We start from the raw sequence: 17,243 nt of genomic DNA, 5'->3' as shown, positions 1-17,243 counted from the left end.
ATCAAATCCAGTTTGACAGTCCTGTTTTAGAGGTTCATTTCTACCGTTCCATTATATTGCCTGAAAATAGCCAAACGTCCTATTTCGTGGGAACTTGCTTACGAAATCATCACATGGCAAATAGAAGAAAAAAGAAATTACTTGCGAGTGTATTAGAATAAACAGTGCAAGAATGTTATCTCCAATAGAATATGATTTTCAGTGTTTTCTAGCTGCGACTCCTTCTTGCCAATAAGTTTTATTTGCACAGACGTGTGTAGGGGCACTTTTCTATATTACTATATTTGCCATGTTTTGGTTTTGCAGAATGGGTAAGAAAGGTGCTTGTGTACTCAACAAAAATCCCCAGAAAAGTGTGCGTTTTCACGGTGAACTAAATAGTAGCAGAGCTTTCCGATAAGTATGAATGACAATACTCACTTAAATTGTTGCTGGAAACTTTTCTTTTCAAGACTCTCTGCCAAAATGGTCCTACTACTACTAAATTAAGTCAGTTAGAAAATGTTTTCTTCTCCTTCACCAGGCTTCAGTTAAATGACTGAATGGCAGTTAGCAGCTGCTGATCCAGATACAGCTCAAACCCCCAGCAGTAGCTTAGATGCAGAATTGAGTCTTGAATTTTTTCAGTAAAAGTAATAAATAATCTCACTCTGAAAAAATGTATGGTAAATTGCTAGGAAATTGTGCTGCACACGTAAAACATTCTATCATCACAAACATTTAGCAATAGTACTGAGTTTCCAGATGCCTATGTTCACGACGGTCTTTATCAGATAGCTTAACGCACACCATGGGGGCTAAGCAAGACGGCGGGACGAAGAAACCGGGACATCGCCGCCTGCTGCGATGTCCCGGTCCCTTCATCCCGCCTTGTCTCGCCATCTTGCATAGCCCCCCCCCCCTGTGTACACTTGATAGTTGTTCCTAGAATGAGGCGATACTATCGCTAATCGGGCTAATAAACCTGATGATCTTCCAGAGCCTTCCATACTCTCGAGCTCCTCTCCCTCAGTGCGCACAGGTGGTCGAGCTCCTCCTCGCCTACCCCTCTGGTCACATGAGCTCCCCATTAACCAGTCAGTGTAGAGCACCCCTCACTTTTCCTCTCTCACCCGTCAACCAATCAGTGTCAAGCCTCACAGCCATACTTTTATTGAGGCTTCACGAAATGCCGAACACTTAGGCAAAGAAAGTTTCACATTAAAAAATGTCTTCTAAAACCAGACAGCTCCTCACAGCTGACACCAAGGTGACTATGCTTGAAGTTCACACTGACAATACCAGTCCTCGTGGGATCATTCAACTTGAGTGGAAATAGTACACGCCACCCATATCAGTGGGATAAAACAATCTTTACTGCCAACAAATGACATGTGACTGGGCTACGGTGAGCTGGATATGGCAAAAAGTAATTGGTGCACCTGCACACTGGTCACAGGATGTAGGACAGATCATATTTATACAAGAATATTCTCGCATTTCTTCAAGTATAATTATATATTATTTAATGCTCTAGATTTCAATTTGGCTCTTGTATCTCGAGAGTCCTAAAAATCAGTCAACAAGAAAAGAAACCTCTGAAGACAAACAAACACAAACCTAGAGGAACAAACTTAGAAACTTGGGTACACAGAACAAGGCTAATTCCACCTTTTCTTTGGCAGATCTTGCTTGCTCCAACACCAGAGCAGTGAGTTAAGCGATGTCCTTATGACAGCAATGCACCCACTTGCACACAAGAGGCATCTGCACACTTTCACCAAAGACAGCACTTGGACTGCACCAGAAATAGGGCTGTAATGGGGTATACATTACTGAAGGACACAACACATCAACAAAACTCAAGAGTCTGGTACAGACTTGGGTCACGAGTAGTGTACATACATTTAAAGGAACTGCATCATCCCCGAGTATTGAAACGAATACACATAATTGATGCCACCTTGCCTTCTTTTAGGCTCGTGCAGACATATGACTGCCAAACATGGTTCCAGTTGTGGCATAATATGGAACTGTCTGGCACGCTTTGTCTACTTTTGCGGTGCCACACCCACAAACCGAACAGCTCTCTTGAACTGCAGTGACGGTGAGGTTATTGGACGACTCGAAGACACTGGTTTGTTGAGCCCTGTTGGAATCTTCGTGATGAAGGCTTTTGTGTGTTGGCTCTTCCACTTCTTTAGAAGCAATGAGTTGTTGAGGGGTCATATCAATGCCAGTTGAGTTCTCTGGAGACTCTGGCACCACTTCTACAATGGTATGCTTAGGTGATCTCGTAGCTGAGGCCGTGTTCCCTTGCTCGAACCGAACGCTAGAACTGAAGTTTGGCTGAGGAGAAAAGTTCTGGTTAGAAAGTAGTGCCAAGCTCAAGCCTTTGCGAGGTGTCATCGATGCCACACGTAAAATTGTGTTCTGGTCGTAAGCGTGGTCGACTCCCTTCTCTCTCGGCACTTCGGACTCAATTTTTTGGGATGCTGACGTCGACCTACTGAAAGAACCGTTTGGTGTGTGCCACACTGACTCCGGTTTCCAAGACACTCTTTTACCGGGTGTCAAGAAGAGCTTCGTGCCTTGAGGTTGCCTCAGCGACGAGCTTAGTACGTCTTTTCTGCATGGGTTTGAATGTGGTGTCGGCCGCACAGTGGGACTCGACATCACCGTTGACGAAGATAAGTTACACGGAGTCAAGATTGTATCACGTCTCATTTTGGCTTGATTCAACGTCAGTGTCGAAACGTTTTTGCAGGGTCTGTTGTTCCACTCCGAAACTGCTCTCATTTGTGCCAGGTCAGAATCCCCATTCGCCCAAGACATAGGCGCAGACACGGGATGGGTGTTGGGTGTCCGCAATGCTGAGGTCGTCACTGAGCATGCAGTTTGATGACGAGGAGTCGCTGCCACATATGATGAAACCGCAGTTTGGTTGAAGGTTCGGGTGGTCTCTTCCCCATGCACTGCTTCAGCACCAACAAATTCCTGTGTCTTTGGCGTCGGCGTCCATGTGGAACTTGGGTCAGTTCCATGCTGAATTGGTGTTGGTGTTGGACTTACCGCATGTTGTGGAGTTGAAACCGTGCTACCTGTAGCATGCCTTCTATCAAACAACTCTACAGGTGTTCCGACTTTGAAGAACTTCGACTTTGAAGATACAACTTGTGGGGCTGAGGATATCAATGTGCCACCATTAGTCACGGTGGAGCCCTGTCCGACTGCTTGGTCCAAGGGTAGTGGCTCCGTCCTCTGACACTGCAAATAGCCTGATGACGACGGAGAGGGTGACGATTTGCTGAGGTCTCCGAGTTTGTCAATCAGCGCCTGATGTTTGGAAGCCGAGCTCTTACTCCTTCGTGGAAATTGTTCGCTACTATCTTTATCGAACGCAGATGTGAGGGAGAAGTGGTCGATTGGTTTAAACAAGATCTGCTCTTTGATTTCCTTCATTAAGGCAGTCTGGTGTCGTCTCTGCAGTTCCTCGGTCCAGGTGCCTTCGGTGGACTGCTCCACTCTCCCGTAACTTGGCATGGCTAGGAGGTATAATTGGGGTAGCCATTGGAAGTACTGTGTAATTGGCAGTTCAAGCCGCTATGTGATGAACTAAGGATGGACTTTGCACTCAATAACATCGAGCGGTTTTCACTGTTCTGATTCGGCTGGCATGCTAAGTGATATAACAGATTCACTTTCTAATTTTTAAATAGTGCAAAGTATGCAATGGGAACAAATTTCTAATACCTGTGCCACACGGGCAACTCGAATGCCATTTTAACGAATGACATTCGGGTGATCGACGAATCGGCTCGCGATCTGTTGTGCGTAGAATGTGCTACGCTTGAAGTGTCGTGCGCCGATTGGCCGATCGTTCAAATGTCATTCGTTGTAAATGGCATTCAAGTTGCCCGTGTGGCATGGGTATAAGTTATTGGCATAGGATGACAGGAATTGAACGACAATACTGAATTTAAAGTCCTCGCCTTTTTATCAAACTCATTGAGTGTTAAGATTGAGATATATGCTTCTATCCCTTCTGCAATGCTATAACAGCAATTTTTAGAGCGCAGCTCTTAGGCGCCAGTTTCCAGCTTGAGCGGCGTCGCCGTCGGCGTAACCGCGCATTGCATTATGGGACATTTCCCATAATGACGTCACACGCTATGCCACGAGGGCAAAATTTCTCTGCCAAATTTGGCGAAAAATGTTTCCTCTAAATTTAGCGACAAAATTTTCCCGCTAATTTTTAGCGGAAACATTTCCCGCCAAATTTAGCGGGGAAATTTTACTCTCATGACGTCACATGTGATGCCACTCAACCTGGGAACATTTTTCTGTTAAATTTAGCGGGAAAGTTTTCCCGCTAAATTTCCCACCAAATTTTACCCTTGCGACGTCACGTGACCCTCACCCTCGGTACCCTCCGCTCCTCCTCCTCAAAAGCTGTACTCTAATTCGGCAATACAATAAATTGCAAACGTCTTTCATTTTTCTTTTTTAACTACAGGGTGTTCTATCTTAACCACTATTCAGTAGAAAAAAAAGCAGTATAAATAAGCCAATGAACAAAGTGGAATGAAACTTTTCACAATATGTATCTTGATGACTTGGCAGTATCATCTTTTTAGAACTGTCACCATCATGAAAGTGCAAACAATATAACTCACTTGGAACTTGTCGCTTCCCACGGTTCGTCCTAGAGACCTGTTGTTATGGGAAATACGGTCTTCTATAAACTTACAAGTGCTTTTTTTTTTTTTTTTTCGAAACACTAACATTACCTCCCCCCCTTTCCCCCCCTCCACACAATTTTTTTTTTTTTTTTTGCCAGACGATTTGTTATGGTGTCAGAACACTACCTAATCAATATTTTTCTACAGCGTCACATATATTTTAATAAAGTAAAAAGAATTCAACTGCTCGAAACCGTAACTGGACTGGGGAGCAAGAAGAAATACAGTCAAACCCGACTATATTGAACCCATTTACATCGAATTATCCCTTATATCGAACAATTTTTGTGCATAGTAATGCTACAGTGATAATATATAGCAAAAACTACGGTCACATCGAACAAAAATAGCAGCCGCTACCGATATATCGAACTGCCAAGAGCGCCGTTTTGCTCTGCAAGCTGGCTTTTTCCCAATGCGAGCAACCGCAAGGGGGAAAGCTACCTTTTTTTTTCGAGTGGCCGCGTCCACCGCCCGGAAGAAAAAAAATCTCTTTTGCACAAGGAGCGGGGAAATGGTGCTCCGTGCTCCCTCTCCCTGCTCCATTCGCAAAAAGAGAATATAATTTTTTTTTCCGGGCAGTTGATGCGGCCGCCCGGAAGAAAAAAAGCCAGCTTGCTGTGCTAGCTGGCTTTCCTCCAACGCAGCCGCCTGCCTTAGGGGAAAGCCAACTTGCAGAGCAAAGCGGCGCTCTGTAGGAAACGGTGCTCCTGCTCTGACGTGCTCTCAGCATAGTTCGGCGCTAATGCGCAAATATAGAAAGCAGCGGCCTCAGCATTTTGTAGTCCGTCGATAGCGTAGAAAAATATTGTTATCGCGGATGCAATGAAGAAAAAGCAGAAGAAGATGCAAGATCATTTCATTGTGTAATATGTCAGCAGAAAGTGGATTTTTGAGAGTCCAATTCATTAAAACTTTTATACCGAATTAGCCGCTATATCGAACTGATACATTTTTTTGAGAGTTGGATATAAACGGGTTTGACTGTATAGAGGAGGTGAAAGTTACCGAAAGTGATGTGGCTGTGCAACTTTTGTTTTTTCAATCAACATCTTTGCAGCTTTTTACAAGCCACGAAAAATGGGTATCATATTTTTTGTCTATTTTTAGCATTGAGTGTGTGCCTTCGATGACCCACAAGTTTGATTATCTTTGGTGGTTGTGTCTAAAAAATAGAAAACGACATATGACCACGGAGAAGAGAGTGAGCACGACTCAGACTGGCCAATTCTCAATCGGCGGTTTTCGGGCGGAAAGAAAACGAATTTCGAGCTGCAAATTGATATGTCATGTACAAATAAAAACCTTGGCGAGCATAAATACTCTGTCAGTCTCTCTTTAAGAAACGATCTACAAAACAAGTGTGAAATTTGGTGTATAGAACCTGCAGCTGTACTTTATGAGCTCTGCAAGGGGATTTTTTTGCCATATTCCATCTCAAACTACTTCTTTCATATTGTTCAAGATGTAGTGCATGCTAGAACAGTTTGTGCATGGCTCTCCACAAAACTTTCATTAGCAACACACACATACAGGGCAGTTGTTTTAATTAATCCAGAATGTAAAAAAAAAAAAAAAGAAATTGAAAAGGAACTTGTGCTAGGGTTCTTTACACCTTGGGGACAATTTGGTGGCCATGGCAGACAGCAGAAAAGAGGTCAAATAATTACCTACAATGTTTCAATTAAACTTTCATTTTTGGGGGCATAATGTATTTGGAGAATGGGATGGAACTGGGCAAAGCAGCTTTGGAGCAAATATGGGAGCAGAAAAATCTGCAGTTTGGAGCTGGCTGGGAGCAGAAAAGACGAGGTCTTGGATCAAGTTGGGAGCAGCATACGAGTTTTAAGAATGTCAAAATAGAGGCTAAACGTCACCTGGTTTTAAAAACTAAAGAAAAGATGGCATGCAGATAACTCCATATGAACTGAACGGTAGTCTCGATAAACTTTCTGGTAGCAAATATATTTCACTAAATTATGTGCAGATTACACATGAAAAGGAACTTATGCTAGGGTTCTTTACACCTTGGGGACAATTTGGTGGCCATGGCAGACAGCAGAAAAGAGGTCAAATAATTACCTACAATGTTTCAATTAAACTTTCATTTTTGGGGGCATAATGTATTTGGAGAATGGGATGGAACTGGGCAAAGCAGCTTTGGAGCAAATATGGGAGCAGAAAAATCTGCAGTTTGGAGCTGGCTAGGAGCAGAAAAGACGAGGTCTTGGATCAAGTTGGGAGCAGCATACGAGTTTTAAGAATGTCAAAATAGAGGCTAAACGTCACCTGGTTTTAAAAACTAAAGAAAAGATGGCATGCAGATAACTCCATATGAACTGAACGGTAGTCTCGATAAACTTTCTGGTAGCAAATATATTTTACTAAATTATGTGCAGATTACACAAAACATATGAAGCAAAACTGCACATGACACTGTGACGCCTGATAAAACCAACTTGCAAAGAGGTACATCTAAACAGGTACAAATAGCTTTTATTGCCCAGCATTGACTAGCAAAGGTGCACCAAAAAATAAAAATGCAGGTACAAAAATGGCCTTTCATTTTTCAGTGGCTAGAATAAGATAATAAATGTCCTTGTACATATAAATATACTGGGACTTCATCAATTGCTCACAGATACACTTCACTTTTTCGAGATTCTGAGCCAATTTCGCATTGCCTCTGCTAACAGCACTTGTCCAGGCTCAATCTTCTCCATCTCCTTTTTTTTTTTGAGACCCGACTCAATCAATGACTGCGCATGCTCAAGCATAATCCGCGAATAGACGATGTGCTGTTCAAGTTGTTGCTCCTCTTCTTGAAGACGAGTTCTCTTTGTACTCGCTTCCCTCGCATCACTGTTCTTCCTCTTCTGCCTCTTGTCATCTTGCTTTTCGACCTCTAGCCTTTCTGTGTAAACTTTGAGGCTTCACAGCTTGCAGCAAGTCCGCTGTCAAAGGCACTTTCGTGACATCACTGCAAAATTGCTTCAAAGCGCAATCACGACCTGGCATTCGTATCTTGCTCCGCAATACGCCTCACTGCTTGCTCGCCTTTATTCCCAAGTTTTCTGTGCGGGTTTGTGGCCACAGGTTTGTTCCACTATTCAGATATTCAGATGAAGTAACTCCAGGACTTCAGACAAGCATGGTGTGCATGCAGCAATGGCGGCTAACGTTGGCGGCAGCAACCTTCAGATACAGATTTTCAAATTCGGATCCACTTGCGTCCAATTTGGGCCGGAAGTTCCGGTGTCAATGTTGCCAACAGAAACTGTAAGACGGCTCATTTCGACGAGGCTCGCTTGTAATTTCAATTTGGGCGCACCTTGGGGCAATTTTGTTCTTATTTATACTTTTGTATCAGTGTGGCGCATGAAAATTAATTGGGTGCACAGCAACGCAATTTTGTTCTTATTTATACTTTTGTATCAGTGTGGCGCATGAAAAGTAATTGGGCGCACCTTAGCGCAATTTTGTTCGTATTTATACTTTTGTATCAGTGTGGCGCATGAAAAGTAATTGGGTGCACAGCGGCGCAATTTTCTTATTTATACTTTTGTATCAGTGTAGCACATGAAAAGTAATTGGGTGCACCTTGGCGCAATTTTGTTTGTATTTATACTTTTGTATCAGTGTGGCGCATAAGAAGTAATTGGGTGCACAGCGGCACAATTGGTGCAGCAGTTCCATCCCTGTGACTAAAAAATTCATAGTGGGTGCAATGGGGCAAGAAATATCACCCTCGTACACGGCTTCATACCGAAACTAAGCGGGCAAAGTGAGGCGCTATCGTGGCGAGCATTACTTGCAGAGCTAGCAGAGGGTGAAGGGATTAACATCGTTGACACTTTTTGCCCGCTCAGTCCCGGTTTGAAGCAATATACAAGGGTAACATTTCTTGCCCTGTATACGGTGTATATGTGCAGTAAATTTTTTTTAATAAAAATTTCACTGCGCGGTCAGACTATAATGAGGCAGAGCAACAATTTTCCAGATACATTATGCCCCCCAAAATAATTTTTTTTTAATTGAAGCCTTCTATTTAATTAGCTAATTTACCCATTTTGCCTCCTTACAAGGGGCAACCATGGCCACTAACTTCGCCCCAGTGCTAAAAATAACTCTAACAAAAGTTCCTTTTTTTTTTTTTTAATTCTGAATTGACTAAAAAAAAAAGTCTTGCATATGCAAATCTGGACAGCATGACATGTGACATTGTGCTGTCACACAACATTAGGTGTCAGAGTGGTGTCACAGTGTGACATGGGATGTCATGTGCCACGTGACACAGTGTCACATAACACAGTGACATCACATGATGTCACAGCATCAAGTCATGCTGCTGTAACAACAACGGGCAGTGTCACATGACCAAACGTCTCGGCATCAAGTCGTGGTGTCACATCATGTGGCATCACATACCGAAACGTGACATAACTCAACATGAGTCAAGTGACACCATGATGCCACGTCACATAACGTGGCCATGTGACGTGGCATCATGAGCGGCGGCCATGACAAACACGCAGAATGACATCAATGGGGTCTTGTAGAAAGATAGCAAGTTGTGCGAATACCTGGTCGATAAAAGGTAACTTTTCTATAAATCTTGTCGTTCCAACATAAATATAAATGCATCAAAAACCTGGTATCATCGACAAAGCTTTTATTATATGGAGTTTTTGCGGCGCCATCTATCCTAGGTCCACAAAACCGTCAGCTCTATCTGCTACTGCGAACAGGGGGACAGAGCCGGACGGGAATGGCCGGACCCGGATCAGACTTTCCTCCTTTCACCATATTGTTTGCGCTGCGCCTGCCAGCATGTGGTTACGCAGCCACGAGCGGATGAGTTCTCGCTGCTCACTGATGGCTCTAGAGAGAGAGCTTCCCCAAAACCCCGCGCGACCCCCATTTACGTCAGAGCGCACATGACTCGGAAGATGGAGAAGGAGTAGAGAGGTGCCGAAAACCTCAATCTTTGTCCATTTTTAAAATAAAAACTAGGACATGCAGGCAAAAGCGGTTTTTTGTTCTTTACTTCAGAAAGGTTGAGCACTGAAACTGTTGCACAGCACCTTTAAGAGTTCAAGGCGAGGGAAATGAAGGGTGGGGAGGAGGAAGCAGATTGATTGCTGGAGAGGAGGAAAACTCCCTGTCTCCACCATTCTGTCTGCTTCCTCCTCCCCAGCCTTCCTTTCCCTCACCCTGAACTCATCGAATATATACCTTTCCAAGAAACACTCAACCCCAGGGACACCAGCCCGTTTTCAAGCCGTCACTGTGTTTGAGGCTAGACTCTCACCGGCGTCCCTGCTAACCCTAACCGGGTGGACTGCGATTTCGATAGGCGCAGTTTCAAACACTGCTGGCGGCTAAATTCTCGTCTTTTCCCGCGGTATTTTGTGTCTCATGGTGTATGTATTTTCCCGAGGACATTGAGAAAGCATTGTATCACACTTAAAAAAACAAAAAAGCAAAAAAAAAAAAAAGAAGAAAAAACTAGACTATTTTTGTTGGGTTTGCGCACGACAGAGCTAATGCAACTGGAATGGTAGTTGTTGTTGTTGTTTTATTTCAATAAATTTTGACGGCGCCGCTTGATTAGCCACGTGTCAAACGACAAAGCGCTTAGCTGTCGAAAATAATTTACAACAGAAGATATCCGAAAGGCATGCATTTTTCACGCTCACAAATAATGTGTTTACCAATGGACAGGACACGGACATACAATTAACAAGTGTTAACATTCAAACAATATATTGTATGTACCACACGATGCAGCATTATCTGAAAAGAATTTTCAGTCATCGTCGATGACACTCAGATCTTGGCAATCGGACGGAATCCAAGATGACTTCGTTTTGGGGCACGTTTTGGGAAGAGCTTCCTTTTTTCAAGCCAGCACCAAGGCAAAGGAACGGGTGCGACTGATTCCAACCCGAACCACTATTGTTGGCTATGACTGAGAAGGACTCTACATAGATTATCTCCGGGAGGGGGGAGAACAGTTGTCATTGTTCGCCAAATCATGTCGAGGGCCGTTCGACGTCCTTCCCCTCCTTCGTTTCCCGTGAATGTCGAGCAGAAACGCTTGAATGGCAGGCACGTACGAGCCTGATTTCTCGCAGTGGAAGGTAACACAGAAAGGGTATGCAGCATGCATCAGAAAAATTAAGTGGAAACTTTCAAGAGGGCCAGAAAACGTTGAATGCAAAACCGCAAAACATAGGTAGAGAATCGCACTGAGCAGGTTTCCACAGTCCAAGAGAGTGGCAAAAAATTTCTAGCTGATAGGGGGCGCGAAGGTCGCACCAACCGCACCAGCATCAGCAACAAGGCGGCGGCCTAGGAGAGTTTTTTGGAAAGGTGTATAGATAGCTTGAGGTCTCTCAAAGTTGGCTTCACCTGCATTAAAAGATGAACCTTTCCCGGGATTTCGGCTTCTTTGTAATGTTTCTAAGAGCACGAATGAGCAATCTGCATGTTAGCGCTCTTAGGAACTACATGCTCAGTGGTGCCCATAATAAGGTTCATGGCCAAAGTTGGCTTCAACTCAGTCAACAGTTTGCCCCTTTTCCCAGATTACAGATTCTCTGCAATGTTCCTAAGAGCATCAATGTGCAAGTGCTAAGTTGTGCACATTGGTGCTATACAAGGTGCTACACTTAAAGGTGCACTAAAGACGTTTCTGAGGTCGCCTGTTCTTGGGGATAACTCATTCTACCAGATCTTAGCATCGCAGAAATAGAACAATTATGCTCATGCGACATCTATTTCCCTACTAAAAATGTGATCAGATTTTGTGCCATGCCCCTTTCTGGGCGGAAAAAGCTGGAGCACAGAATTCAGCAGAAGCGCCGGTAGCACGACGACGCGCGCACATCAGCCAATTGCAAGCTGGTTTTTCGAGAGAGGCAGCTTGCAATTGGCTGACGCGCGCCCCTCGTCACGCCGTCAACGCTTCCACTGGATTCTGTATTCTAGATTTTTCTGCTCAGAAAGGGGTGTAGCACTAACTTCTATCACATTTTTAGTAGGGAAATAGACATCGCACAAGCATAATTTTAGATTTCTAGGATGCTTGGAGCCCGTAAGATAAGTTATGATCAAGAGCAGACAATCTCAGAAACGTCTTTAGTGCACCTTTAACATTGAATCTCATTGAGCCTGACCATGCTGTCAGTGTGAATGGGCTTCCCATTTCTAGAAGGGAGCTAACCCGCTAAATTTAGCTGATGATGGCATGATACAGCTATGACTATGACAACACAGCACAAATTAACTTCACTTCCCTTAAAATACGCTCTGCAGCATTAATTAATAAAATAAAAGATAATCAAACAAACTTTCCTCAGAAACTGGAGTCTCCAATCTGCAGCTTTGTGGCACGCTGACCCGACTGGTAACAGCTACGGGGTTGCTGAACATGGAATCTTTGGAGTACAAAGAAAGGCAATTCAGGGGTTATGTAGAAAGGCCATTCAGGGGTTATGTAACACAGCTCTCATTTGTTGGAGTCTCTTGCAACAAATGTGACATGAAACTCGCCCAAAGACCTTTTCATATTCAACTATGGCGTCGGGGACCTGAGAAATCTGCGGGCAACTTTTCCTACGGAAACATTTTAATGGGGGTAGGTTATTTTCGTAATGTCGACCTGTAACCAGCGCCGCAGTGACGAGCAGAACCCATCCCTCTTGTCGTTTGAGTTGCAGCTATGGTTTCATGAGTTTTTGAAGCATGTTTCATTTGCAGCAAGTTTTCTGCCAGCGTGCAAAATGTTTATCTAAATTAAAACTTGTTGTTAGCCTAGTTGGTTCATGATGCAGTCTAGAGGTTTCTTGCGCGACACAGGGGACAATTACAAGCGAGTAGAGGTTTTTTGCGCTTGTCCGTGTCTACTCGCTTGTAATTGTCCCCTGTGTCGCGCAAAAAACCTCTAGACTGTTTATCTAAAGTTGTGCTTCCTCTTGTACAAAAGTTTAATGCCTTCTCCACAGGCATTTTATGGTGGCTCTTTGCTACGAGTGACCTTTTCGTATGAGCCGTTCTTGCTTCATAATCGTTGTGCGACTTAATGGAGGAAGAAACCCTTACTGTGCTGTTCAGATCTTACCGGAAACAGAGGCAGCCCATAATGCAATGTCACAGTGGCTCAGACCTCGCCTTGTTCGTCTGCTTTGGGAGGAGCTCGATGGGCATCCATCGGGCTCTCCGGTCGGTATCTGGGTAACACATGAATTCTTGTAAGTCTAGGTGCTTTGAAATGGCCGCTGGCTGGAACCACTCCAGCTTGAGGCATCAGACTTGTTTTTTGCACTAGCTTCCAATAGTTATGGATTTTTTTGTTCTTAACTATGAATGTAACAACATTCTTCTTCAATCAATGATTCTTCTGTGGCCTCGAGGCAAACCTGACCTATGGATCTCCAGGTCAGGCGGGGTTTGGTGGGGCGGGGTGGGGGGTGGGGGGGGGGGGGGGGGGGGGTTGCAACTCCACCTGAGGGGGCTCACAATCCTCCAAAGGAATATTCCAGTGTAGGTGGCACACAAGAAATTTTGATTGCAGGGCGGATCTAAATTATTCCTAGGCCCTTCATTTACAAGCAAACTTTTCATGGTATGGTTGTAAAAGTTTGCAAAGGTGTTCATATCTTTCTTATCTGCAGTCAATGATGTTCGGAAGGGATTAAAATAAAGTTTTTGATGGATTTGGGTATTGGTTGGAGCAAAGGCGCCACCGGGAAGGTTAATGAGCGATACTTCAGTTGTCAAAGGCAACTTCTATAGATAGAAAGATGAGACGAATGAAGCAGAAGCTCTGGGAACAATCTGAAGAGGAACCTTTTGGGGAGACTCAGAACGGCAGCTGTTTTGTTTCTATTAGCCTCAAAATGTATAGTTGTAATTTTTACAGTATTAAGAATGAAGTGTGGGTGCAGCGGTCATATGCCACCTACCGCTGCAGTAGGAGGCAGTGGATGCTCCTCGTCCTCAAACACTGGGAGTTGCGGCTGTTCCTCGCTGGCTGCACTAGCTCCACACGCATTTCTGAAACTCCAGTGATTCTTTTATGAATTGGAGACCATGCATAATGAACTTGAGACTGGCAACCATCACTAAGCGTATTGCAACAAATGATGGATCAAACAAAATGGCTGATGAGAATTTTCACCTCACAGAGTGATGGGAGGGCTCGGAAAAAACAAAAAAATTTGAGAATGTGTTTGTTTTTCCCTCAACATAAAAAGCAAAAAAAGAAAAGAGACCTAATTTATTTTAAATATTAAGAAGCCTGTTTTAAGCAAATTTCTGCAAAATATGGTAAAATTGACAACAATCGCAACGTCAGAATAAAAACCATATCACAGGTCATTTTGTCGACAGTGCAGGTGGAGGATTAAACATTCAACACCATATCAGATTTGCTAGTCGATAAAAAGAAAAGAAACGGTGCAGTGATGGAGAAGGAAGAAAATTAGGAAACACACGTGCTTGTTTTTGCCCGATGCATCTATCCATCGTCAAACTGTTTGCACTGCCTTAAAGCATACACCAAATAATCATCATCATCATTTATTAAACCTTGAAGGCCCTAGCAGGCATTACACAAAGTGGGCATTGTTCTGCTGTTCAATATGAATTGTGGAGCGGTATGGCTATAAATATTAAAAATATATCAAAATAAAGTTTCGAACACTTTAAAACAGAGGAGTGACAACTCCTCATATTGGTTTTTTGAGTAGTCAGTGTGAGCATGCATGCATCTGAAGAAGCCAATTTTTTATGTATCTATTGGATATTTCACGCTCTCAGTTGACAAAAACCATGGAACAATTGTATCATATGCAGCCAAGCCTCCGCTACTGCACCATCATAAGTACCTACTTTTGCATAATATAAGATTGTAATTGACGAACAGTGGCTGCAAGTGAACCGTAACAGTAAACCCAATACAGCGTTTAGTGTGATGAAGTGTATTGCTATTGCCACATGCATAGTCAAAATAAGCTAAATTAACAAGGCTCTAATAAACATTTAAAAATATTATAAGGTAATAGTACTACCGCAAAAAACTCTCATCATTGTTGATCTATGTCGGTATCTTTCAAAATATCGCTGGATTACTCTTGCTAAGACAAATTTTCAAATCTTTCCAAAATTTTCTAAATTTTTTGCTGTTTTTTTTTTTTTTTTGGCCTTCAAAATTTTTAGAAATTTTGCATCTCTACTCACAGGTGACATGTGCAGGTGACATGCAATGTTAATTGGTTGTTTTATACGACCTCAAGCTATTTTACATAGATAATTAGGCAACCCTTCTGTTGCCTACTGTCGGTTTCTTGGTTTAAAACAGCGCGACAAGACCAGGACAAAGCAAAGACGAGACAGACAACAGCGCTGACTATCAACTGAAAGTTTATTTACCTCGTCTTTACTTTGTCCTTGTCTTGTCGCGCCGTTTTAAACCAAGATGCTCATCAACCAACTAGCTCAAACATATTGTTTAGCCTACTGTTGGTTACATATTCTCACGTGCAAAACTCTACAACTATAAATCATGTTTCCTCTACTGACCTACATGAGAGAGGCAATAAATTATGCTAGTTCAGTGTTGCAGTTCTAGGTAGAATGATGATCAAGGTGAAAATTTACACACTCTTCTGTTCTGAAAGGGCACTTTATAAAAATATATGAGCTTCCTTATGATGTCAATGAAACTGTTGAATAATGCAGATTATAATCAGGCTTCCACCAATACGTAACAAGCAGTTATTGACATTTGTCACCATAACTCAGGGCCTAGGTTTTCACATTTCAAAACATTCACAGTACTTTGATGTTCCAGATGAAACAAGCAAATGTTGACAAACTTTACAAATACAAATACCTGAAAGGATAAAACATCGAGGAAGGGGAGGCAATTATACCAACAGGCTCGTTTTCAATTTTTAACAAACCTGATTGCAAACTGTGGCGTATCAATGCGGAGCGCAAGTTTGTCTGCTTTGTGCGTAGGGGTTATGGAAATGTTAGAACGCAGAGTTCTGAATGGTAGGATTGGGCAGACCTCAATGCTAGCTGCCTTGAGGTCTACCCATTATCCTTCCAAGCGAGCCAATCAAAACTCGGCGTTCTGACGCCACCGTAACCCCTGCGCAAGAAGCAGACGAACTTGCACTCCGCATAGGCCTCGTTGAGATACCTTATGGTGCAGTCAGGCGAATGTTGTAATTCGTTCCGTTTGTGCTCGGTCATTACTGTCTGCTGACTGTCGTAAGACACTTCCAGCTAATCTGGGCTAGTATTTGGTCAGAAGAAATTTCTTATCTCATTACCTAGAAACTTGGCATGCTACATTTGCTGTCAAACTTACTCAGATGGATTGGCACCTCTGGAGCTGTCATAGCTAAATGCTTCATCATGGGTCGGATTTGGTCTTTCCCCTTCACTGCTGAAGAAGGGCACGAAATATAATTTTCTAAAATATCTAGGAGAATCAAATTATTAGAGATGAAGTTATACTCAATGACAAAGTTATCATGTCGTTTCGGTGAAGAGTTCAGGTGTCCTGCTGCTACTGTGGGTGTTTCAGATGTGGGGTGATCTGAAAGTTTGTACCACATATATGCTTCATCATAACCGTTTTGTTTTTGCATTGTTAGTTGTTTCATGCCTGTGGTGGAACATATACTTTTGTAGATGATGTCCATTTTGAGCAGGTCAGTGCGGTCAATGCTAGCTCCCAAGTTCGGGCAATTTGGCGCCACCTTCTGCAGCGTCTTTTCCAGTCGTTGCTTCTTGAAAAATTCCTGGGCAAAGGTGTCCTCTTTTAGAGGAAAGACAACAAAAACTTAAAATCACAGGAAATAAGCCACCTGCTGCTTCCTCGTTTTAGCTCTGCTTTTCATCCGAGAGCGCTGTCCGCCAATCCAATAGGCTCCTTGCACTGACGTCACATCGCACACTTTTGAACACCAAGTAAGAGGAGGAGAGGGAAGCTGCTTTTGTAAGAATTTTGAGCGACAGGTTAATCTTCTATAATCTTCTGGGGGGAGAATAGCGACGCCTGTACAAATCCGGGAGGTACAAAGGAGGGTCCTGATAAGTGGGGAGCTCCTTCTTCCCCTCTTCTTTGGAGGGCAACGGAAATGACGTCCTGTGCAAGGAGCCTATTCATTTGGAACCCGTAGCTGCCGTAGCCCCGTAGCACCTGTATTATGGTGGCTACCTGTACGTAGCGACGTAGCTCCGCGGCTCCGCTGTGCCCGTAGCCTCAACCTCCTTGCTCACAACCGTGGTTGCCGCCACAATCATAGAGGCCACAATGGTTGCCGCCGTCTGATAGACTGCTACGCGAGGAGACGGATTGATGGATATACGGCTCCGACTGTATCCTTCATATTGGGCGGCAGCTTGCGCCACCTAGCCTGGTTGTACGTCATTCAATTCTTCCTAGATAATTTGCACCAGTCTTTCAATCTCCGCTTTGTTATTAAAATGCACTTATCC

The 17,243-nt window shown here is 43.4% G+C and overlaps 2 protein-coding genes across 2 annotated transcripts; both read right to left on the bottom strand.

Moving 5' to 3' along the window:
* Nucleotides 1-1,333: 1,333 nt before the first annotated feature.
* On the bottom strand, nt 1,334-17,033 carry LOC120836021 (flocculation protein FLO11). The gene is made up of 6 exons (XM_042287485.1): nt 16,963-17,033; nt 13,691-13,781; nt 12,847-12,955; nt 12,081-12,163; nt 4,656-4,692; nt 1,334-3,524 (listed from the first exon to the last, which is right to left on the bottom strand). Exons 4-6 carry the CDS (start codon nt 12,156-12,158, stop codon nt 1,954-1,956), a joined length of 1,686 nt encoding a protein of 561 aa, XP_042143419.1. The 5' UTR covers nt 12,159-12,163; nt 12,847-12,955; nt 13,691-13,781; nt 16,963-17,033; the 3' UTR covers nt 1,334-1,953.
* Nucleotides 13,573-17,046, bottom strand: LOC115310185. Its single transcript, XM_040222768.3, has 4 exons — nt 16,908-17,046; nt 16,610-16,668; nt 16,108-16,543; nt 13,573-13,787 (listed from the first exon to the last, which is right to left on the bottom strand). Exons 1-4 carry the CDS (start codon nt 16,909-16,911, stop codon nt 13,687-13,689), a joined length of 600 nt encoding a protein of 199 aa, XP_040078702.2. The 5' UTR covers nt 16,912-17,046; the 3' UTR covers nt 13,573-13,686.
* Nucleotides 17,047-17,243: the final 197 nt, after the last annotated feature.

This window comes from Ixodes scapularis, unplaced genomic scaffold, assembly GCF_016920785.2.
Source record: "Ixodes scapularis isolate PalLabHiFi unplaced genomic scaffold, ASM1692078v2 PGA_scaffold9__187_contigs__length_104089568, whole genome shotgun sequence".
NCBI lineage: Eukaryota > Metazoa > Arthropoda > Arachnida > Ixodida > Ixodidae > Ixodes > Ixodes scapularis.
This window is presented reverse-complemented; position numbering and strand designations above follow the sequence as displayed.

What these genes read in the sequence shown, in the direction of transcription:
- LOC120836021 (XM_042287485.1), bottom strand. Translation starts at nt 12,158, where the DNA reads ATGTTCAGCAACCCCGTAGCTGTTACCAGTCGGGTCAGCGTGCCACAA. An exon ending in TGGAGACTCCAGTTTCTGAG is followed by an intron (nt 4,693 to 12,080) that starts GAAAGTTTGTTT and finishes CCATAACAACAG; the next exon opens with GTCTCTAGGACGAACCGTGG. An exon ending in TGGGAAGCGACAAGTTCCAA is followed by an intron (nt 3,525 to 4,655) that starts GTGAGTTATATT and finishes TATACCTCCTAG; the next exon opens with CCATGCCAAGTTACGGGAGA.
- LOC115310185 (XM_040222768.3), bottom strand. An exon ending in CTAAAACGAGGAAGCAGCAG is followed by an intron (nt 16,544 to 16,609) that starts GTGGCTTATTTC and finishes ACCTTTGCCCAG; the next exon opens with GAATTTTTCAAGAAGCAACG. An exon ending in AGAGGTGCCAATCCATCTGA is followed by an intron (nt 13,788 to 16,107) that starts GTAAGTTTGACA and finishes GAATCACTGGAG; the next exon opens with TTTCAGAAATGCGTGTGGAG.